Below are 24210 nucleotides of genomic sequence, written 5' to 3'. Positions count from 1 at the left end.
ATGTCTACATGCCTAAATGCACTGAGTTGCCGCCATGTGATTGGCTGCTTAGAAATTAAGTGTTAACGAGCAGTTGGACAGGTGTACCTTATAAAGTGGCCGGTGAGTGTATAAGTCAAATAAAATAAGCAAAGAATCTATTTTTATTTAAAAAAAAATGTTCTTATAGGTCTGAATTTTCTTTTTTTTATATATATATATATATATATATAGAAAAAAACAAAAGCAAGTAGGGGATTCCAAGGAGCTATCAGGTGATTAAAGGATGTTTAATCCACAAGGCTGTCATGTACTTTTCGGAGTAGGTTTACTTCTTATTTTTACTTAATATTCTTGTAAAGTATTGTTACTCCTACTTGAGTAAAATTTCAGATTACTTTGTCCTTTGAGTAATTTGAACTACTCCAAAATAAGGTAAACATACAGTAAACAGTAGATATTAACAGTATACAACATATATACAGTTGTCGTTGTAAGGATTGGTGTTATGTTGAAAAAAAATGGCAAATTTCTCCTGCATGAATTTCTTTTTGTATAATCATGACATTTATTTATATTCTTTAGGCATTTGAGTCTTTAAAATGCCACAACTTTCAATTTAGTCTGTTTGCCAGCATAATTTATAACCATTAAATCTGATGTTATTATCCAACAGCTACTCAATACTCAAGTAGCCTTTCTACAAAATATTTTTTTGTTTTACTTCAGTAGTTGTTTGGATGACAACTTTTTCCTTTTACTTGAGTTTAAAAAAAAAATGTTAAAGTAGTATTATTCAGTACAGTTTTTGGGTACTCGACCCACCTCTGTTTATCTTTATGTTTTTATTTTCCTATGAGCTTCCATGAATCCTAATCAATGAATCATATTCCTAAATATATATTAAACCACATAAATTCCAGTTTTAAAATGATTTTGGTTTTTGCACAAAAAAATAAACAATGATTCGGTTTATTTCTTATTTTTGCCACAATGCTGTTAAAAAGTAGATTTGTTTTAATCCTTTTATTTTGAAATAAAAGAAACAAAACATGTATATTCAAAATGAGGATAAATGGCACAAAGATGCTAAAGAGAAATAAATAAGTCTAAAAAAATCATATTGCAGACTTTAAGAAAAATATTACTACATATTCCTACACAATATATAAAAAGGGGCAAGTATAATGCAACTGCCTTCAACACAGTGAAGATTTAGCTAAATGAATATCAAATAATGGAACCCAGCTGGGTCTCAATCGACCCAAATTGTTTGAGACCTTTGAGGCATACTGTACTTTATGTTGGTATGCTGTGCGCATCTTCCAGGTTATGTACGCTTCAGGAAGGATTATCCAGAGCTCTTTGAGAACCTCACTCCTGAAGCAGTCCGCAGTACCATAGAGGCTGGATACCCAGTAGTTCTGCCAATCAGAGACAAATATGGCCGTGTGGTCCTGCTCTTCAACATTGAAGGCTGGGACCTGGAGGAGATCACATTTGATGAGGTGGATGCTGACACACCTTTTTTCTCTTAATAGTGACCTTGAAGATCTTAGAGGTCATGCAACTGAATAAAATGTGTCTCTACATGTGAAACAGGTGCTGAGAGCATACTGTGTTATCCTGGAGAAGCTGCTTGAAAACGAAGAGACTCAGATCAATGGCTTTGTCCTGATAGAGAACTTTAAAGGCTTTACTATGCAGCATGCCTCAGGAATAAAGACCGCAGAGCTCAAAAAGATGGTGGACATGCTACAGGTCAGACCAAATGAACTGATAATACCAAAAGTGTTTCTTTATTATGCTTCTCTGAGACATCTGCCTGTTTTTCAATAGTGATCATTTCTTTAAAACTACTTAATTCTGCATTTATCTTATGCCCTCTGGCGGACGATGGCGGTATTACAAATAATAAGTAGTTAAAATTGACAGCAAATATTATATGTGCTCAAAACATGTGTGCATCAATTAGGAAGCTGTATTTGCTTTTTACTTGACTTCTGTATTTGATTTTTTTCCCTAAATTTTATAAATGTTTTACTTCATTTTCATTAGTATATACAGGCAGAAATAGATTTTGATAATAAGTTGTTGTACATTTTAACCCTCAGTTTCCCATATGTAATATTATCCATATTTGGATGGAATATAAAAAAGAAAAACAGAAATCAGAAGCTTAATTTAGACAGGCTCTAAATGGTTAGAATCACCTTGCAGTTTGACCCCCATCCTGTGCTGTGTCATGCATTTCTGTGCAGGACTCCTTTCCTGCCCGTTTCAAGGCGGTCCATGTTATTCACCAGCCCTGGTATTTCACCACCACCTACAATGTGGTTAAACCCTTCATGAAGGCCAAACTGTTGGAACGGGTACGAATTACCACACACAAAGCTGCTCCCTGTTTTTTCCAGTTGGTTTATTCAATTCCTCTCATTGAGCTCTAATAGTCCCCCTGTTGCTCCACAGGTCTTCGTTCACGGGGAAGAGCTGGACGGCTACTTTAAAGAATTTGATGCAAGCATTCTGCCTTCAGATTTCGATGGAAAAGCCCCAGTGGCTGACTGCCAAGCCATTGCCACCCAGCTTTTTGGCTCTGAAGACACTGCGCTCTGAAGGAACATATATTCATACCTGGAAAAGGAACTATGTGGAATATGTTGAAGTTAGATTTGTTTTTGTTTTTTCCAAATTCAGACGTATAAGAGCATGAAAGAAGGGGGCATTCTGCAGATAAGAATGAGATAATAATAGTGGGGGAAATTATGTGTAGATATAAATAAGAATAAGTGTTAGCTTTTTTGTACTCCGTGATACCCTTACAATTCGTTGCTGAGGAAGGAAAATATATTTGGGGGAATTATGACTCAGTCAACATTTCGTATTAACTGGTTGGATGCTGTCTGCCTAAAAACTAACCATGGTGAATACAGATGTTGCTGTCTCTCTGATTGCTGTGCCTTACACTTTTCAGTTTGACTTTATGAACAGTATGCATAGTATAAAGGGGGATGGATCTGCCTTAGATCAATGATTCAAGATTATTGTGGTGCCTTTGGAAATTTCCATTTGTCAGCAGCCTTTTTTCATTTGATCAAATGTGATGCATGATTAAAATGCCCTCTGTTTTATCTAATGTCCTCTGTTTGCTTCATTCACCTAAACAAGGATTTGTTAGAATTGATGCGCATGTGTCTGTAGTTCTGTTAAAGATCTTTTTTATCCTTTGTTTGTATTTCATTAACTTGAAATAGCAATAAACCCAATTTAAAGCAAAAGCATCCTTATTTAGTTTATCATTTCCAATCCACGTTCCTTCCTCTGCTATCACATCGGGATAAACATAGAGCCGCTTCCACTCTGTGTATAAACCATGGCCTCATGGTTTTTTCAGAGACTGTCTGTTGTTCAAGGCAGTGGAGCAAAGCTGAAGGTGAATGAGTTCAGGGTCCAGGAATTCAAAATCACATTCCTGAGCTTCTTTTAACACTCTGAAGAAACTTAATAAGTCTGAACACTTCTAAGGAGGGTAATGTTGCTTTACTAACACTGTCTTAAGTTATTTTACTCCGTGATTAACCAATCTAGTATATTTATCAGTCAATCAATCAACTTATAAACCTTTATCATGTAGACAGTGATCACTTTTCTATATTTAAAAGATGAGTGAATATCATTTCTAAGGACAATTATTTAGTCTTAAATTAGATAAAATCTAAGATTACAAGAAAAATCTTAATGACTACTGGTGATGATTTATACATAAAAATCTGTCTTTATTCAGCTGTATATGTGTTTCGATTTGTGACCCTTTATGATACATACACCGGGTCCAGGGTTCAACCAACTAGATACTGACCTTTTAAAGCCTGGACCATGAGATCATTTACTGATTATTCTGTTTTTTTATAGTCAAATCAGAGTTGACATAAAACTTTCTTACAAATTAGATAAAAAATGTTGAAGAAGTCACATATTTGCAACAATTTTGATACACAAGGCATTTCTGTACAATCTTTTATGTCAAATACATGTGTCTGATTGTATAAATCAGTTTTCAAGAACAAAGATATCACACTGATGATGTATGTATCAAATGTACGGTATGTATCAAATATGATACAGGATGATGGTCTAATGTGTTAGCATTGCTAACAGCAGCTATGCTACTGCATAGTAGGCAAACCATTCATAGGTTTGAAAACCTCAAACTGCAGAGGCAAACCTTTCAAAAAAAAATCCTTCAATAGGAGGTATTTGAATAGTCCATGCAAATACCAGTTGAGCCTGACGATGCACACTTTGAAGCAGGCAAATTATCTAGTAAGCATTCAATGATAAACTGTTTGTGTCCAAACCATTCTATTTTCTTTTGAAGGTGAATTAAACAGATTTAATTAGGTGCACTAACAGAACAATAATCTCAAAAGCACTCATGTGCATTTTAAATGTCCATAGGAGAGACGTGCCAATATGTGTTATGCTAATTAAGGCGTCTGGGATGGGAAATAAGAAAAATAGCTCCACCAATCCTGTCAACAAGAGCCTGAAATGTTTAGTCATCATCATTAGAGAAACCTCTTGTTGATGGCTATAAAAGGGTTTAAATTTAGTTTGTTAGGGGACATTTAACCAAAGGATAGTTGGAGGTGTAACTTGGAACAAAAAGGAAGTAAATCTATTGTCAATCTGTGTAATAGTGCTTCTTATAAAAAATAAAATACATCACCATCAGATTATTTTTTTCTTTAAAGGGCTCCACATTTGGAAGAATAATGTATATTTGGGGCTGAGCTGCAGCCATGAAAGCATGTTAAGCGTCATCTATCCTATTTAAGTGCAATTGGTGTAGATAAAAAAAAATAAAAATAAAAACTTGCCGCAATTATCCAGAGATGAGTAGTAATTTATACAATCTACTTGAGTAACTTTTAGAGACCAGAGTACTTTTTGGAGTAGTTGTTCTCTTTTCTTTTGTGATATTCTTTTGAGGGTATTGCTACTTTTGAGTATATAATCTGTTTACTCTAGCTTTTCTGAGATTAGAGAAAAAATGTGATAAACTGTAGATAGTTAACTGGAAATTCTTTATAACTTCCTGACATTTGAATTATCAAAAGTGATTGTGTGCGTTTATGTAGCAGTTACTGTGGAAAGTTTCTTCTACACAAATTCGTTATTTTGTAATTCTGTTATTTGCAACTTTTTTCTGTTTAATTTCTTTGTAATTCCAGGATTTGTGCATAACTTACTGATTTCATCATTTTAACAATTAAATCAGATGCTTGGAGTAAATAGTACTCGAGTTTCAATTTTACAAAATATTTTTTACTCTTGCTTGAGTAATTTCTTGGATGATTTCATCATTTACTTGAGTAGAAAATATTTTTTTAAAGTAGTATTACTGTTGAGTAAAGCATTTTAGGGTACTTTACCCACCTCTGGTTAAATCAAAGCCGCATCATACTTGGATATTTTTTTTAAGGATGTAAGTTTATTTTTACCGTTAACAAGAATGTTAAAATAAAATGAGATACTAAATGAAAGGCGAAGCTTTTTTTCTTCATTTGAGAAAATAATTTATTTAATAACACAGTAACCATGTATCCTCACACAATTAATTCAAACACGCACACACCACTGGTTTCCCTTAAAAAAAAAAAAGAAAACAGAATACCCAGTGTTTGGTATTAGAGTACATCATGTTGTGTGACTGTGCAGGTCCCTTCAAGCTGTAACCACTCTTAAATCATAAAAAAAAAAAAAAAAAAAAAAAAAGTAAACAAAATTAAAGCTGTAAAATGTTACCTGTACGCTCCAAAGTATACATTTTGGGCTGAAACCAGACTAGATTTTATTTCTAGAAACCGAACAATAAGAAACCATCTTTCCAGCATGGCGCATCTTTATGTTTTCATAGAATTATATCTAAACCAGCTGAAGATCATTTGTTTCCAAGCAAGTAAATATGAGCAAAAAATCCTGATGCCTAAAGCACTTTTAGGATAAATACATAGGATCACATTCTTATACCAGAACAGTAAAACAACTTTTTAGATTCTTCAACTGAGAGAAGAATCTCAATGTGCACAAATGGTTTGGTCTAATATATATATCCCCCTCTTTTTAAATCTGTTAAAAAAAATAGGTTATTCCCCTGATTGGTTTCCATTTCTGGTCCCTTAAAGAAAATAAAAAATAAAAAAAAAATAAGTCCGACATATATCCCACTTGTCAAAACTTTGATTGTTGCTGATCAGAGGTGTTCAAATGAGACAGTATTCTCCCATATACCCAAAATGCACTCTGCTGCATTTGCACAAGCAAATTATACACACAAAAAAGACAAAAAGAGAAGTACAAAACAAGTTCAAATGATACACACAAAATGTTCAGAATAAATCCAAGCCTGCATTTTTCCACAAAATCAGAGAGAGGCAAAGTCTTACAAACAGCTGTTAGTGCAGAAATGTGTCTATTGCTGGTGTCATCGATGATCCTTCGGAAAAATCTAAAGAACCCCGAACCACGTCGGATTAATAAGGAACGACAGCCGTGGACGAGTGAAACTATGCAACAAGACTGTGGGTGGATGAGAAGACGACTGCTATGAAAGACTGGGAGTTGTAGTAAAATCTCCCTGACAGCAGATGGCAACAGTGCCATTAGAGGCAAAGAGTGAGCACTGGGACAGTGCACACTTTAGAAAGAGTAACAATACTGTGTGTTTGTACTGAGCTGGCTTGATTCTGATCAAGCCAGCTCAGTATTCCCCTCAGTAAATTAAACAAGTGAGGAGATTACATTAAAAAACAAACAAAACAAAAAAAACAACACAGGGATTGTGTTCAGTGTTGGCAGAAGCCCTGAGTTAAATGAGAGAATGTCAGGTCCAATTCTCATAGTGATGAGATTAATACCTGGTTCTCATAGTATCTGTTCTGGAAAGACTTCCTGGAGATGTGTGAAGCTTACAGGTGATCTTTAAGCTTATCAACAGCAGATTTGAGTCAAGATTATTAAAGCAATAATAATAAAAACTAAACTAAGGCCACTATGTCTACAGTCAATAAAAATGTTACAGGCTCAAGATACAAAAATCCTTTTATAAGTTAAAATAAGTTACTCTAGCTGCTCCATTAGTTTCCATGAGTAAATACAACTACGTTTGGCATGGATCGCTTTGGATTCTTACGGCACAAACAAATACTACCAACCAGGTATTAAAAGAGGAACACTGGCTTATGCAGCCCAACAAAAGGCACTGTTGTCAATTCCTTCATCATTTCCAACCACCCATGTGTCTCATCATCACAGTGCTCAGCAGCAGCTTTTCAACCACAGCTTTCTTGTCTGGATAGAAGCTCCTTAAGCCCTTGGAACACGGTTTGTTCTGACAGGTCCACGAGTCTCAGCTTTACAGTTTGATTTTGACACCATGCTGCGGTGACACCAAAACGTTATAACACTCGGTGGAAAAACGTAAATACAAGAAGCAGTTAAAATCATCGGCTGACAGAAAAAAAATAAATACTCCAAATAAAGGAAAGCCATTTTCCTTCTAGCATGCAGCATCCTCCATCTAAATATACATACAGGACAATTACAGGTATCTGACAAACAAATTCACGATGATAAAGGTTTGGTTCAGCTTTGGTCTCTTCAGCCCTCCTACTCACCAAACCTCACAGCTCACAGAAGAAAATAAACCTTCAGCCCTTTTGATTCACCCTTCAACAGCATTGCATTGTTTGTTTTTTCATTTCTACATTGGTGTTTTGATGTTTGCTCCAAATGAGTAGGGCCGAGCCTGAGTGGGAGGGGTTTGGTCTTAATCGGGGGAATTTATCAGACTGCTTATCTGAACCTACAGCTGATCAAAGGTAGAAGAAAGTAAGAGGGCTCAAAGACAGTTGGGGGAACAACTGATTCATCTAACATTTTGTTATCATCCCTGCTCCTTTTAAATCTCCGTATGTTAAACGGACAGCTAAATAGTTACTAATCGCAATACTCGCGCTTCTGCTAGCAAGCGAACGTAAAACAGTGTGGCATAAGGGGATTAAAGTGCACTGAATCAAAGTGGTAGCTTGTGGGAATGTGGGTTATCAGCAATATCTGGTTAGCTCCCAGGCCTGTTGGCTCTGAAAACGCAAAAGTCACATTTCTAAACAACAAACGTAGGCACCAGGAGGATGTTATGAGATGCAAATAATGCAGGAGAACCGTAGGGTAATACTTTTTCTACAGTACGACACAGCAGCAGTTCATCCAAAAGGAGGATTTGCTAAACAGGGACCACAGGTCCTGTTGTGGGGGACACATACACACACAGATGTACTCTCAACATGTCATAGACATACGTACAGACGTACTACAAATACAGCAGACTAGGCTCTATGGGCTTGGCGGTGATAAGCAGTGAGCGTCTTATAGGTGCAGTAAACAGGCACCGACAGTCGCTCTGACCTCGCCTTCTGTGACGCCTTGTGTGCTTCTTTCTCTGGTAAAAAGTCATACTGCCATTTCCTTCCCCATCTAAAATTAGCTTTATTTCATTTTGGGTCGTATTTGGTCAGTTCATCCATTAACCGAGCGCCGCTGCGTTTTAGATGACCGAATGTTCCAGCTCTGAGGTGAAGGCAGTTAATTTCTACTCTGCAGTCCACACCCTGTAAGGTGATGGGATCGGGGACAGGGGTTTACAAATGGGGCTAAAAGGCATGTGTGTGTTTTGGAAGTGGTGATTAGCACCAGAGGAGAAGGCAGAGAACAAGAGCAGTTTAAAGTGTCTCCTCGACGCCATGTTGGAACAGCGGTGCTGGAAAGTGTGAGATGTAAAAATGAGGAGAAGGAAAGAGGGAAGATACGGAGGTTTAGGCTTTCGCCTCGAAGCAGGAGCTCCCGGTGAGGTGGGCACTTTGGCAGGGCGGTTTCTGTTTCTCCCACTGGCACATGGCGTTGGCGTAACCCACAATTACTTTGTCCATCCAGGTGAGGGGCTGAGGGAAGAGGACATCCCCTTCGAAGAAGCCCAGGTGGCCTCCGTGAAGCGTCAGGGCGAAGATCACATTAGGTTTCTTTGCTGGTGGACGAAGCGGAACAAGGAGAATAACACAGATTATCATCTAGAACAACCACTGCAGTATTTTCCTTCTGGCCATTTTTTGAAAATCAGGTAGCTCAAACAGATTGGCCTTGACTAACAGGTCCCACAGGCTGTCTGGTTCAACCCATGGATTATTTGGTTGCCTCAGTACAGCATTAACTGCTTGGACACACCCATTCTGTTCCATATTTTATAAAACAAAAGGTCAGTGTTGTTTTCCTTCATGCTGGTTGTGCCGAGGTATGTTGATTTTTTTAAAGCACAGTGTTTTACATAATTCCACAGAGTTTATTGGGAGACATTCGGCAGCAAATAAAACGATTTGACTATGCAAATTAACAAACTGATATTTTAAAGCAGATATGTCTTTTTTTTTCTCCAGCTTTTTCTTTGTCAAACTCATAGCTCACAATTATACTTGCCTCCTTGACTTAAATCAAGAATTACAAAATTACCCCAGGTATGTAGGCAGGCTAAGGCAAAGCAGAAAGCTGCTGAATAACCCTGAAGAATGATGAGGTTACATCTGGAATCATGAACTCAGGCATTAAACAATATTTTAAACAAGACAAAACAAATGAAAGTAGAGTCCATGTCTTTGAGTTCATGAAATTATTTTTTATACAGTGATTCATCAAGCCAGCAAGAGAAACCTGATTTTTAAGGGCAATAGCTCCACCTAACAAACCGGCATCATATGGAGGGATTTAAAATGACTGCTTGTAACAAAAACTGTAATTGAAAACAAACATCCAGTTTCAGCATCACTGCTTGGCAACAGCACAATTATTACATTTTATAGAAGTGGAGAAATTGTAAACAAAGATAAAGGTCACCTTTGTAATTAAATAAGACAGATAATATATGTGGTTTATCATGCAGTAGCAGTAAATCTGAATTCACCAGGTTTATTCCTGCTATGCTCACAGTTTGACACAATTGATGCAGATATTGATGACAGGCTGCACTTTTGATTTCCCCCTAAGGGACCTGCCACAGATTGCTTGATCTGTTTTACTACAGGTCTGGTCTTTCTAATTTGACATATGATTAGAAAAAAGCCACCTCTACACTTTAACACAACCATTACTCTCTTCCCATTTGCTGCAGTAATGCATCAAATAGGAAATAAAAATATAGAAATACCAACCCGGTTGTAGGTCATTCTCCGCATCCTATGTGGGTTAGTGGGGTATCTGGAAAAGCGATTCAGATATGCTGGGCTTTCGCCACTCAACATGACAGATGCTGAGCGACCACGCACACAGAAGGGGGGGGGGGCGCTAGAGCCTTGACAGCGGCCCAGAAGGCACTACATGACAGCTGGGAACAACATGCTGTGCAGAACAGCTCACATTCGAAAAAAAACCCCAAAAAAACAAGAGCTGTGCATTTAGGCAATTTATTTGCACTAAATTCCCTTCATTACAAGCCCTTAGCTGAACAGGACACATTAAGTATTCCTTGGAGACTAATTAGAACCCTGTTTACTTCAACTGCTATCAAAGATTTTTAACCCCAGAGGATTGTGGCATCAACAGAGCAGTAGTATTTCTGTCCAACCTCTTCCTGGTAGCTCTGAGTCAGTCAGTTCCACATCCATGGTCAAAGGGCAGATTATCTCTTAGTCTGGGAGTTTGAAGAGCAACTGATCTCACAATGACAGCAGGAGTCTATGTCAGGACGCCTGCATAGGGAATATTCCTTATTCCTTTTCCAAAACAATCAAGCAGTCAGTAATGTTAAATATAGCACTGAACTGGTGGAAAGTACAGCCAGTCAGTCTTTACTTTAAGAATAACTTCAAACCAGAAAACATTACTCAGAATGTGTGCTACACCCTGCCCTACCAAGAAATGTAGAGCTGGAGGTTTTTCTCTAAGAAGGATTCATTAACAACATTCAGCCAAACAGGACAAACACACTGTGATTATTTAACACAGTTCAACTAAATTATGTCACGCTTTGTGACTTCTGTGGCGTTTACTATAGGACGGCTTCGGTTTACCCGTGAGAAAAACCCAAACAAGCACACAAGTCTACTATAAGAACACATAGCAGCCTTTCATTTGGATTTCTAAATGAAAATAATTGCCTAAACATAATGAACTGTAACATTAATTTTCCACATTGCCAGAGTCAGTCATACGAATGAGAACGACATATCTATTTCTATCTGCAATATATTCTGCAACTGTAGGCCAAGACTCGCATCTTAAATATATATAACAAAAACAATTAAAAATGATTAATTTTAAATCATAATATGACATGGCAACTTAACTAAGACCTTTTCAGTCATCAAAAGCTAACTTATTAATAAGGACTTGTGCAGGGCTTTGCAGTGTTTTAACTACACATCATTGGCAGAAATGTTTACTTTCTGCCATTACAAACACATCACATTGAATTTTGTATAGCCATTTTTGGTGACTGCATGTATTTGTGCTGTTTTGTGTGTTATCATGTACGCTTTTGCTTTCAATGTTTTTTATTTGGATCTTGAGTTTTAAACAAATAAAGTGTATGAATTTTAAACCCTGTAGATAAAGAAATGTCTCAGTCTAATGTTTGGAGGCATATTGGCTTTAACTCTCCTGTTAAATAGGGTTAAGGTGGACACAATCCAACAGAGACAGGTCAGTCAAGTTCTTCCCCATCAAAAACGCTCATCCATTTCTTAACGAACCTTGTTATTTTTTTACTCTGAACAATAAGTAATTGTTCAACTGTTTCATCAAAACTTGAAAGATGTATTGTAACTCTAGAGAACATTAATGGTAATCAATCAGCCTGTTTTATACTTCTTCATCCAGTGTTGTTCACCTCATTTGTCACACTTTATTGGATTCAGTGTCTTGGCCACAGATTATATGAGCAGTGAGTTAATTTCACTAATTGCACAGGTGGGATTCTATCATGATACTAGTCTGGAACCCATTCTTCCACAAATGACTTCAGAAGCAGCAAACACATTTGGCTTCTGGACTTCACATACTTTCATATGCTAAAGAGAGTGAACACTGGAATTCAATCGTTTGCACAGGTTCCAAAAAAAGTTCTATTCAACCTATTCATGAGAGGTTTGAAATATTTTAGTAGTTTGATTTAAATTAAACATTTTAAAAACTTTTGCTCAAAAAACCTGCTTAACTTGTGTCAAAAAATATTAGAATATCCGGTGGTTTCACCAGATCATCATCATTTCATATCAGAATAGTTTAGACATTTTGTAACAGACTTTGTGCAATATGCTGATTCACAGCAAAGTTAGGAGCAGTCTTTCAACATATTTGCTCAAAGCGGGCCAGGAGTAAATGGGTTCAGACGATTGCATCATTTTAAGACACACCTGGGTCAAACAAAAAACATGCAATTAAATATAATTATGGTTAAAAAAAACTAAGAATTTATTTTTTTCTTAAATCATCCTAATTCATGAAATTAGCTAAATTGCATGATTCTCTATGGTTTTGGGTAAAAAATGCTGGGTGATAAATACCTGCTAACGTGCGAGGGATAGCAAGCAATGAGTCATGAACCAGAGGGTCGTCTGCAGAGTTTACCAGGAGCAGTGGCACATCCACCTGCAGGTTAGAGCACAGATTTCTAAGCATGAAACACAAATATGAAAACAGAAAGAGGAGAAAATAACACAAGATTGCTGGAGCTCTTCTTACATTGTGGATATAATGTACACAGCTCTCCTTCTCATAGTACTCTTTGAGAGAGCTGTAGCCATGAAATTTTCTGTTGAAATGTGAAAAGAAAAATACACCATTACACACCAATCAGCATCACATATTTCTTGCATGGGAATCAACAGGTCCTGAACAGTTTTACGTACCTCATGATGTTGTCGTCGATCTGCATGAGGGACGTTGCTGTGTACAGCCGGCTGAGATCTGCATCAAATTTTTTTGGTGAGCTTTCCCCAAAAAGACTGTGCCTGTTGCACACAAGTGGAAATGAGTTTGGATTTAAATCAGGTTAAATTATTTCTGATACAAGCAGCAACACTTCAATTGTCAATGACCTCCACAGAGAAACAAAACAAAACAAGGAATTAGCAGTTCAAACTACAGACGAGGTGGTAACGGAAGCATTGCTTCTACTGCAAAGTTTAACTTAAGTCTGTTATGAATTGCAGGTGCTATACCTGTGTGAGAGGATGATCTTCTTCATGTTATCTGCCATTAGGAAATTATAGAAGCGTCTGAACTGATCCCACTGTAGGAATGTTTCCTGAGCCCTAAAAGGTAGAGATTAATATGCAAGGTGTTAGCTTTGGAAAACACGCCCAATTCTTAAATTTAAATTTACAGAACAATAAAAGACATGGTTTGAAAGGAGCAATGGCATCAAAATGAAACACAGGAATAGATTTAAATAAAATAATCTTGGAGAACAATTTTCTTTTCTAAAGTCTTAACTTGTTAAGCTTAAGCCGGTAATACAGTGCAATTTTTTCAATGGTTGCAGGCAGCTACAACTCGCACTGTACAGCTCATGATGCATGTTCTCTCACTGTGCGGCACAACGCTCTGATGCGATCTACCTGCTCACACTGTACGTCTAAAAAACACTTAAGACTCAGCTCTGCAGTGAGATGGCACTACTCGGACTTGTATTCGAGTCATTTTGCTGCTTTTAACAAAAATAAAAACCAGACTCAACTTTCCTCAACTCAATTAATCTCTCAATCACCTTTGACACAAACATGTAATCGGTTTCTTTTTTTACATCAAATCATGTTTACATACAGTTCATGTAGATGATCTAACACACAGAGCTTTCCTTAACATGTATAAAAGATAAAAGATGAAAGGTAAAAAACCTAATGGTAGTTAAGGCTTATCAACATAGTTTAATTATTTGATCATTTTCAATACATGGATAATCTATATAATTATTCTAAGGTATGAATCATTTTAGTAAAAATACACACATCATCGAAGCTGTTTTCATAACATTAAAATGTAGGATTAACGTGGGGGTAAGACACAACCTTTACTGTCAATTTTTTAATCCATCTTATACCAAAATTTGATTCTCTCTCCTTCTATACATTTAATATATATACACACAACAGGTCTAATGACTCTCCAGCTTCTTTCATGATATTTTACGCTTAGAATATTTTAAAACAACTACCAACATTTTAGCTAACAAAGAGGAACATTGTATTTTTAGTTAAAAAGTATAAGAAAAAAAAAACAGATCCCTTAAGTCAGTATTCATGGTTATAAAACCTTCATCTTCCTAACTAACCACAGCCTAAAAATCCAATATGGCTGCTGCCTCTTTCAAACACAACAAAAGCTGGAGTAAAGCTCTACTTTCATTTCTTACCATAGTCTTTTACTTCGTATCAGATAAAATCTTTTTCTAATACTTTGTGCTGAAAACCCACGACTACTACTGAACATGGGAGTTCAACTAGGTTAAAGTGGGTGTGATGTCATTTTCCAGATCTCTGCGTCAGTAAGTAGCCACTAGCTTTGGTTCTTGGTTAAATCCACCCCTCTTTACCCTAGTCGTTGTTTACAACAAACAATGTAATTAAATGATTCAAACTTTTTCATTTCACTTTGTATTTTTCTTATGATTGGTTGTTAGATACCAGTGTATCACTAAATGGAACCCAGGTACCACCAGTGGTATCTGTGCCAGAGATTTAGGAACAGCTTGGATTTTGTAAACTAGAATGAGCTGACAGGAATTGGAAATGAAGTAGATTTTCCATGAAGCATTATTTTCCCCACACATTGGAAAATGTAAATCTTATAATAGTTAAGATGGTACAGGAAACTCAACAGAGAAACCCATCATCTTTGATTTATACTCTGAGTGCCTGAGCTAACAAAACTAATCTGCACTACAAGCAGCTGAAACTAAAGCATAAATTCTTCCGGTTCTGTGGTTATTAATTGGTCTGAATGGACAGCCACTAAAAGTTTCTCCAAATATAGAAGCATGTCAAAATAAACCTGCACCAGTGATGGCAAGACATTTGACAGACTGTAGCTAGCATTATATAACCACATGTGAATGCGGTTCAATCATTATTGCCTTATTCTGAGCCAAGAAATGTAGAAGTGCTGGTGTTAAAACATGTCTGATGATATAACTCCTCAAATAAGGAAATAAGGGGACTAAAACCCACCTGAGAGCACTGTAACCCTGGCAGACGCTCACGCAGCACAGCACTCGCTCCTGGTTGGCTCTGCTCTCGCCCAGGAATTTGCAAACGATGTTTCCACCCAGACTGAAGCCCACGACAATCAGCTGGGTTTTAGGGTAGGTCCTCTTAATGTAGCCAACCATTGATGCAAACTCCCAAGTGCACCCTGAAAAAAAGTAACAATAAAGTTACTGATCAATAAAAAATAACCCCACTTAAACAGTGAACCACAATATTTCCTGCTCAGCACTTCTTGCCACACTTACATTTCTATAAGATCTCTTTACCTTATTTTTATTTCTTTACTTGCAGAGATTCTTTTACTGCTTCACATATTGCAAAGATCTTTCAGGTGTATGTGTATGTGTGTGGCATATTACTAAATCAGAACCAATTTGTAATATTAGAAAGGACTAATATTGGCCATGCTCTGTTTTAGTTTTTCTGAATTTAATTACTTGGCCACAGAAATAACTCAACTAAAAAAGAAGCAAAAAAGGCCAAAAGCGGTGAGACTGGAGAAAAAATACATCTTTTTTTTCATGTTTTAGATATATGAATCCCTCTCAAAGTCTAACAGCATGAATAAGCAGAAATCAAGAAGCTCTTACCATAAGTAAACATGCGTGGAGAGGTAAGCTCGATGTTGGGAAGAGCGCCCAGATGGTTCAGCACAGCGCACCTGTAGCCCTCCTTCTGGGCATAATCTACAAAGGTCCGGATGTAATGCTTCTCGCTATGGTTACCGATACCAGGACATATCACCATGGTGATCTCATCTGTTGAATACAGGTAAACAGGTCCAAGAGAAACATGTGCAAGTGAGAGAAATGCAAGCAACGATAAGGGGGAAGAGTCATAAATGTAAACGAGCAAAGCAAAACTCTGCAGCCAGTCCAAATAAGGGATTGGGCTGTTGGTTGGTCAAATACACAGTTTATCAAAAAACATCTAGACTACAAGAAGAAGAAGATATTTTTTCAAATGTCTTAAAAGGTTATGAGAGATCAAAGGTGACGTGTTAGAGTCAGGGTTCACATAAACCCCTCAAAGAAAGGATTCATCATTAACAAGGTCCTCATGAATAAGCACCCAATGATATGTAACCTTAGGATCAATAACACTCAAAAAAGAATAACTGCCGCAAAAATCTATTTTGGATATGTAGGCTCTGGCAAAACATCACACGCCAAGATCGTCTCACTTATTTCTTCTTCTTAGACACAGCCTGTATGTTATTCACTAAATTATGCTGTAGCTTCCAGATTTTTTTTTTTTTTTAACGTATCTGTAAAATCTTTTGAAGGAAAGTCTTTGACCCAGCTGGGCAGACCCCTCTTGGCACCCTCTATCTATGTAATTAAGGAGGAACAACAAAATCGGGTAAACCTCAGGAAGATCAGTGCAGGAGCGCTCCTTCGTCCAGGATGGACAAACACTCAAAAGGTGTGGCATGTACTAGACAGAAGTAGCAGCAGTAGAATTACAGTTTCAACAGATATGATTACAGTTTATAAACATGAGCTTTTGTCTTTCATTATGTGCCACTATCAGCTAAGTAAAAAATAAAAAATAATCAAGAAAAAGTAGGTGATTGATTAGAACACAACCAGTGATTTCTGTTAATTTATAGTCAAACATTGCTGGTGCAGGAAAAAGGGTGCGGACCCAAGATAAAAATAAAGTGGAATCTGAGTAAAGTGTTTTCTATTAACTGAGGTTTCTTAATAATAAAGCAGAGAAAGGTCAAATAGGAGCTGCTAAAGCTGGACCTCAGGAGAACCATTCACTCTTTCCATCTGATCAGTGTGAATGAGCTGAGCCAGCTCAATATGAAGAGCGGTACAAACTCTGAGGATCGCCTCTGAACCGCAGCTACAAGGGTTGGTTTAAGATTATTATTGCTATTTATTACATCCAAAGGTTCCCAGTGTATTACCAATGCTTTGGTTGTTAAAAGGGTGGGTACAGCAATCAAATGACAAGATCATTACTGCGCTTTACAATCTAATTATCAGTGTTGAAAGAAAATTATGGAGCATGTACAATTATCAGAGAAAAATCACCAAAGGTTCAGGAGATCACCTAATTTTTCTTTCTAATTATTCGTGAAAAGCCTAAGAATACTAGTTAATTTAATCAGATGTTGATAAAATGCATCACCTCCTGTTTGATGGTCCCCCAGTGGCTCAAAGAGGTCAAAGGTTGCGGTGGCTCCATCATGCATGGGTAAATACTTCCTGATTCCACAGGGGTGAGGCGAGCTTACCCGACCCAGTTTACCATACAGCGCTGTTTGGAGGTGGCCGCTCTTACCCCACAGTAATGGCGGAACGTACCTGGAAAATAAACCCTGCTTAGTCTGATATGGACATACGAGTCTCCCAACAGCTGGTAGCAATAAAACATCATACATAGAGTCATCTTTCCCCCTTTAGTAGAGTCTTAAAGACAGCCATGGAAACCAATCATCCATGTTTCATGTTAGTCTGTTGCTATGTTATGCGAGGTTGTGCTTGGTATGTAAGCTGGAAAAAAAAAACACTGATGCCGCTGCAGGTGTAACAGTTGGACTGAAAGGCTTATGTAATACTTCTTTCAGCATTTCCTGCTTTACCACCAATCACCTTATTGGAACTTTAAAAGTAAACTTGTACCTAAACCGTACAATAAATAAATTAGGCAGATAGGCATGGACTCTAGCTGTAGTAGATGTCTATCATCTTCTCTGACCCTTTCTGGGTGAAATTAATTTGCTTTGATCATTTGCTTGATAATAAAATAAATTATGTGTTATATGATTTTGTAATGTGGAAGATCTACCTATATCAAGATCCAAGACTAGAGTCTCCAATGTTAATAGCCAACTTATCTACATCTGGAAACAAAAAGTGCAGGTGATTCATTAACTGAGAGTGTTTTGTGCTCATTAAATTGGTCATCATAGCAGAAAATGTCCATGATGAACAGAGCAGAGAGGAATTGGCCATCTGAGAGGCATAGAGCATCACAGTGCAGGTAAAGCGTGTGCTGCTCTCAGGTTAAAATGACAACAGCACATCCCACATAACTCAGGTACAGCAGGCAGGTGCACCGTGTGGAGGGTTCGGTCAGATCAGCAGTTACACAAGCCTTTTCACCTTGTTCTTGTTCATCTCCGACTGTCACAATAACCAGACCGAGAAAAGATATTGCATAAGAGGACTGTCAAAAACAGCACCACTCCCGTCTGGTGATAATGTGATTACTGACACCATGCACTGCAGCTGTAGACAAAGATTATCTTCACTTTCTGGAAGGTTCTTAGCCAGACTACGTACTGACTACCTTATTTGTCCTCATGTGGACAGGGAGATGTAAAGGATTAGTAGAGATTACTCTGTTTCCAATCTGAAAAAAATCAATGAAACAGTGTCGAGATACTAATATAAACCATTTTTTATTGAAACTATTTTAATCAACCGCTATAGTTGTGTTTTTGTCAAAAAGACCTTGGGAGGAACACACTGACCTAGCCGGTTCTGCTGAGTGCATCTTCTAGAATTGTCAACGTCACTATCACACACAGCGAACGGGCCGCTGTCCTTCACCGCTATTAGGTAACAGTAAAGGGGAACCAGATGTGTCAGCGTGATTTTAGGAGACTAACATGTGAAGCTGAGAAGTAAAAGGCAAACTTCCCTTATTTGATAGAAAGCAAACAAAGAAAAATCAAACAGAAACAACTCAGGCTTGTTAGTGGAACTGAAAACAATGAAAGATTTTATCTTCATTAATATTAAAAGGGAAGATAGACAAAAAAGCATGCACTATTTTGATGTATATCTTTGCTTTACTGATGATGATGTGTTTAACAGTTTTCTCTTGGCTTATGTCATGATTTCACCTAAACTCTTCATTAGTCTAAGGACTTCAGGCTAGTTTAAATCTACAGTATATCAGGCATGGGCATCAAGGGCAGGGAGAGTCTATCCAACGAGAAAAATCAATTATTTAAGGGATGGAAAGCATTAATTAACATCACTTGAAATATTATAGCCTGCTTAATGCTGCATTCTAGCAGCCTTTTGCTAACACTAATGACAACTATATGGTCAAATGTATGAAATATATTTCCTCTGACAATCTTATGGTGTATATGCATCTCAATAATATGTTGGTATACTTTTCACTGCTTTTGGCAGCACCTTCTGCTCTTATATCAACACAAAACAATCTCCAAAATCTTTATCAAACCCTTGAGATCATATACTACTAAAAGTCATCAGGATAAAAGGCAAGAGCAGCAGCTAAAAATACTCCTTCCTGTTGTGTATATCCGGCATAAACCCAGAGCAGATATTCTCAAACGGGGCCTAATGAATGTTAACCTTGCATCACCCCTTCTTTCCTCTCTCTGGGGGATCGATCTGTTATGCAACAACAAAGGCAGACATTATGAGGTAGTAACGTGACTTCGTAGCACAAGGCAGGAGGAGATGTTGCAGGATTTCAGCAAACCTGCTTTAAGAAGAATCTAGTCTCTGCATTTTAAGCAGAATCTATGGCCATTCAGGAGGTAACCATAACACATTGGACACAAGTGTAAACACCGCTGATGCCTTATGACTCAGTGACACGGCAGCCGAACAGCAAAGGGCTGAGTAACAGTGGGTTATATAAGCAGATAGGACTGTGTGCTTTAAGAGAATCCCCTGGTTGATGCAAAAGTTGTCATTGAGATTTATGAGCGCAGACAGATGTATACAGTGAAATAATTTAAGAAGAGGAATATTGGTTTATTAGGAAAAAAAAGAATGCAGAGCCCTTCATAAATTATGGGTCTGAGCCGATGCTGGAAGAGCAGAAATATTTCTACCTACGACGATCTGCTTTGCATCAGGTTCACTTACTTGGTCATAAATGTAAATCCTGTCTTTTCATAAACCAAGCCTACTAAAAGAAAAAGCCCCAAAATACAGCCTAATGTTTAAAATCTCTGATACACACCGGCAGCATGCCCAGTGACACTGATGACGGTACATGCTACCTACACCACAGCAACAGATGGCCAAAAAAGTAACACAGTTTCCCTGGAAACGCAACACAATAGGGAGGAAACTCACTCTTTGGTCATCTGAGAGCAGGACTTGAGCAGGAAGCGGTTAAGGGCCGTGTCCTGGTAGGTGAGGTCCGGTGGTGCAGTGGGACTCTTAAGATTCAAGCAGCGGACGATGATGTAGAGAACCGTGGCGACGGCCGCTAGCTTCATGCCGTCAAACATGGCCGGCATCTCAGGGGAGATGGTGTGCAGGTTCGACTCGTACTGGGTACTCATAATTAGGCTGTAAAGTACATAAAGTATGTTGTTTTTTGTCGCCAAGCAAAAAATCCAGAATGAAAATCATTTACACACTGCAAGAACTATCTAGAAATAAGTAAAAAAATTTTAAATCAAGTCTATTTACTCATAATTTGAGTAGATAAATACGATGATTGCTAATAGAATGAGTCTTTTTACTATCAAAATAAGATAATTAGATACTTTTTTAATTTTTAAATTATTTTTCTTAGTTTAAATGTAAATTGTCTTGTTCCATTGGCAAAGAGCCTTGCTTTCCTCCTCAATTCAAGATAAAAATGCACTTATTGTAAGGAAGAATTACTTATTTAGATTTTCTTTTTTGCAGTGCATAGTCAGGAAAGGTTTTCCTAGGGTGTGATATTGCTAGTTAATCAATTAAAGATAAGATTGTGAAAAGAAACGGATTAAATTGTGTTAATGATCTTGACTGACCTTGATATAAACTCTCGTGCCCTTCAGGGAAAAAAAATCTACAAGAAAAAACAGAGAATATAAGTATGATAGTTTTAATATGTTAATCAACAACCATTCAATTAATATTGCAACAAAGCAAGCATTTATTTAAAAAAAGAGAGGATCTGGCTCTACTTAACTTAAAAGCACAAAGAGGGAAAACTCTTTAACATCAATATTCTATGTGTTTTACCTTAAATGATCAAACAATAAAAAATGTCATCCAAGGTAGTTACACAAAAAAGAACAAAAAAACCAGAGGAAGTGCAAAGTCTGTGGAAAGGCCCACAGAAGGAAGTTACGATTAATTAGAAGTGATCAGGAACTTAAAATTTCAACAGAAAGATTATACATGCTGTCGCTATGAGACAAGCTGTAAGTAAACTAATAAGTGGGTGATAAAATCAAACGATAAGGAAAACCCTGTGTTTAAAGTTGTGTTCGAACTTGCCTGCTATGAAATTTGTCTCAGAGCTGAAACAAATTTGAAGAAGCGTCGTCTCTTCAGCTCACAGGGATGCGGTGAAACCTAAGAGCAAAATAAAGTTTTATTAAACAGAGACTGCAGTGCAACAATAATGGAAATAACCCCCTTTTGCATAAAATTACTAAAATAATCTATCATGAACCATGGCTTATGATTGAGATCATTGCACTCTGAATTAACGAGGTTTTGTTTTTATCCAAAAGGGATAACTTGTTTCTTTCCTAAAAAATAAAAGAAATTAGTTTAACACACATAAAATTTTTTTTAAAAAAAACCACACAAGGTGATATAATATTGAATCTTCTTGCCACAAAGCTTCTGTATGTATTAAGCCAGAAACTTTTTTTTCAGAATGTTATTTCTGTTTGATAATTTCATGCTAAATTAGTGTATTTTTGTATATTTGGGAAAAGCACCGTCATATTAAGCCAATTACAGAATCTCGTGTGACCTCTTAACAGTTAATGGGTTTAAGCAAGCATTACTTATGAGGAGAACACAGATGTAGACAGTAGTGGTACCAGAATTAACCACTAGCAAACAAATTTAGCTCATTGAATAACACTGGCATACGTCACTGAAAACCCCCCGGTTTAAATTTATTTCCAAATTTTCAATGCGATAATTCAGTAATGTGTATGAATAATTCCCCCGGGACTGTCTCTGATAATCAATCAGCAGATAAACCAGAATAAAAAGTTTGTTTTTTAACATTTATTAAAAAGGGATTCTAAATTAAGAGTTTCCCCTAGACAGATGTAGTTATTGGGTTTATATTCTGTCCATTATTTCTTCATTTTCTGTTAGAATCAAACTCTCTAAGACCTTCCAGCATATTTATTTTCCTTTAATGTTACAGTAATCAACACCATAAGAACAAAGGTCAGACCTCTGGAACCACCACAAACCAGTGGTGGCCAGGAGAGGCTGGATCAGAGCATATCTTCTGATGAGCTTTATGTTATAGTGTATTAATTATACACTGATATTAAAGGAATCTATATTTTTATATCTCATTTGTTAACACTGATTGAATTCCCTATTCTTACACATAACAAGTAACACAACAATTATATTTATAAATCACACATTTAAGAATTGCATAGAAGTAAACAAAATCTAAATTAAAGAAGCATTTAGTTTGGTGAAAAGGGGGAGAGTAGAAATAAAAAAAAAAAAGTAAAACAAGTAGTTTGGGTTAGTAGTAGGGAAGCTAATCTTTGGTTAGCTCTTCCCCATGTCACGACTCTCCAAGGGGGCTCACCCAGCAGTTTCCCGTTAATCGCCATGACACACCCACAGAGAGATATGCTAACAAAACAGCAAAACTATTTTATGTTAAATAAAGAATAAAACGAGTCTAAGTGCATCTGCACTCGATATCCTCGGGGGTTAAAAATTAGAAACAAAACCGTTAGCTTTCCACCCACACCAAGTATTTTTTTTTTTTTTCAGTAGCAACTTCAAGCTAGGCTATATTTTCGCAAACGTTATTAATTCACAAAGTAATTCGCGCAACGAATCTCGGCTATAAATATTGATCATTTTAATTATATATTAAGCCCCTACAGCATCATTTAACAGAACGCATCCTCGGTTTTACTTACCTCAGCCAGTCGATTGAGGCAACTCCTCTCTGCTTAGAGTGGGACAGGCTCCTAATCCACCACTGGCCTTTTTATGTGCTTATGGTGTCTTTGAAGCATAGCAGTCTGATGTGAATCATGCCCTCTGGTGAAAGAAAAAAAAAAAAAGGTCATAAAAATACAGGTCTAGACGCAGAACCTGAAGTACTAAACGCCTCAGCTCCGACAGCCCACTTCCTAGAACAATCTGCTGCTTTGCATATCTGCGTTTTCATTGGTTCACCGGTACGGATGACGTAACATGGAGGATGTTACTGCTTTTAAGAGATGAATTTTATACGCAGATGTTACTTTTGTCAATCTTGTTTGAGCTTAACTAGTATTTTGTTTAGCAAGACATGTTGCTGCAAACAGCAAAGTAGATAAACTCCTTTTTAAGGGTTTGTTTCCTTCTGTTTTTGTCAAACGGTCAACACATGTAGCACGTGCGGTGAACGTGAGCTCTGAGGCTGTTACATAAGTTTTCACCCTAGTGTAATTTGCATGAAATAGCGTTAACAATCAGCTCCCGTCATTGATGTAACATTAAAACCGACTACAAAATGTATTTTAGGGTTCTAGTATCAAACTGTTGGATAATGTAAAGTGTTTCTGTATATTTATTTTATTTTTATTTAACAACGTAGGGTGGTATCTGATACTAGATTATATATTTACATTTTATAAAGCTATTTTGGATTATGTTTGTTTTGGGAAAAGGTCCGGCAGGGATAATCTTTATAAAAGAACAAACATACAAAAAAACGTAAAACCGTAGGGGCCAGCTGGGGCCAGTTTCCAATGGAATAAGATTACTTGTTTTTAAAATAATAAAAACTATTTAACTATCTAATTTTATGGTATCTGATACAAGATTATATATTTAAATTTTATAATAACTATCTAGGATTATGTTTGTTTTGGAAAAAAAAGTTTGGCAGGGATAATCTTCATATATATATATATATATATATATATATATATATATATATATATATATATATATATATATATATATATATATATATA

The 24210-nt window shown here is 36.8% G+C and overlaps 2 protein-coding genes across 2 annotated transcripts in view; one reads left to right on the top strand and one right to left on the bottom strand.

Annotated features, from left to right (window-relative positions):
• Nucleotides 1–3235, top strand: part of LOC107097786 (retinaldehyde-binding protein 1-like) — an 8336-nt gene extending 5101 nt beyond the window's left edge. The window contains exons 5-8 of the mRNA XM_015395076.1: nt 1309–1487; nt 1582–1740; nt 2241–2351; nt 2449–3235. Of these exons, the coding sequence (XP_015250562.1) occupies nt 1309–1487; nt 1582–1740; nt 2241–2351; nt 2449–2595 (596 nt within the window). The 3' untranslated portion in view covers nt 2596–3235. The remainder of the gene's footprint in view (nt 1–1308; nt 1488–1581; nt 1741–2240; nt 2352–2448) is intronic.
• Nucleotides 3236–8716: 5481 nt separating this feature from the next.
• Nucleotides 8717–21607, bottom strand: LOC107097787 (abhydrolase domain-containing protein 2-A-like). Its single transcript, XM_015395077.1, has 11 exons — nt 21521–21607; nt 21049–21086; nt 20378–20596; nt 17436–17611; nt 15884–16051; nt 15255–15438; nt 13248–13340; nt 12936–13037; nt 12769–12838; nt 12591–12675; nt 8717–9064 (listed from the first exon to the last, which is right to left on the bottom strand). The coding sequence occupies exons 3-11, from the start codon at nt 20587–20589 to the stop codon at nt 8856–8858; spliced, it is 1299 nt and encodes a 432-aa protein (XP_015250563.1). The 5' UTR covers nt 20590–20596; nt 21049–21086; nt 21521–21607; the 3' UTR covers nt 8717–8855.
• Nucleotides 21608–24210: the final 2603 nt, after the last annotated feature.

This window comes from Cyprinodon variegatus, unplaced genomic scaffold (genome assembly GCF_000732505.1).
Source record: "Cyprinodon variegatus isolate N-32 unplaced genomic scaffold, C_variegatus-1.0 Scaffold724, whole genome shotgun sequence".
Classification (NCBI taxonomy): Eukaryota; Metazoa; Chordata; class Actinopteri; order Cyprinodontiformes; family Cyprinodontidae; genus Cyprinodon; species Cyprinodon variegatus.
The sequence above is the reverse complement of the archived record's forward strand: the minus strand, read 5'-3'. Positions and strand labels throughout refer to the sequence as shown.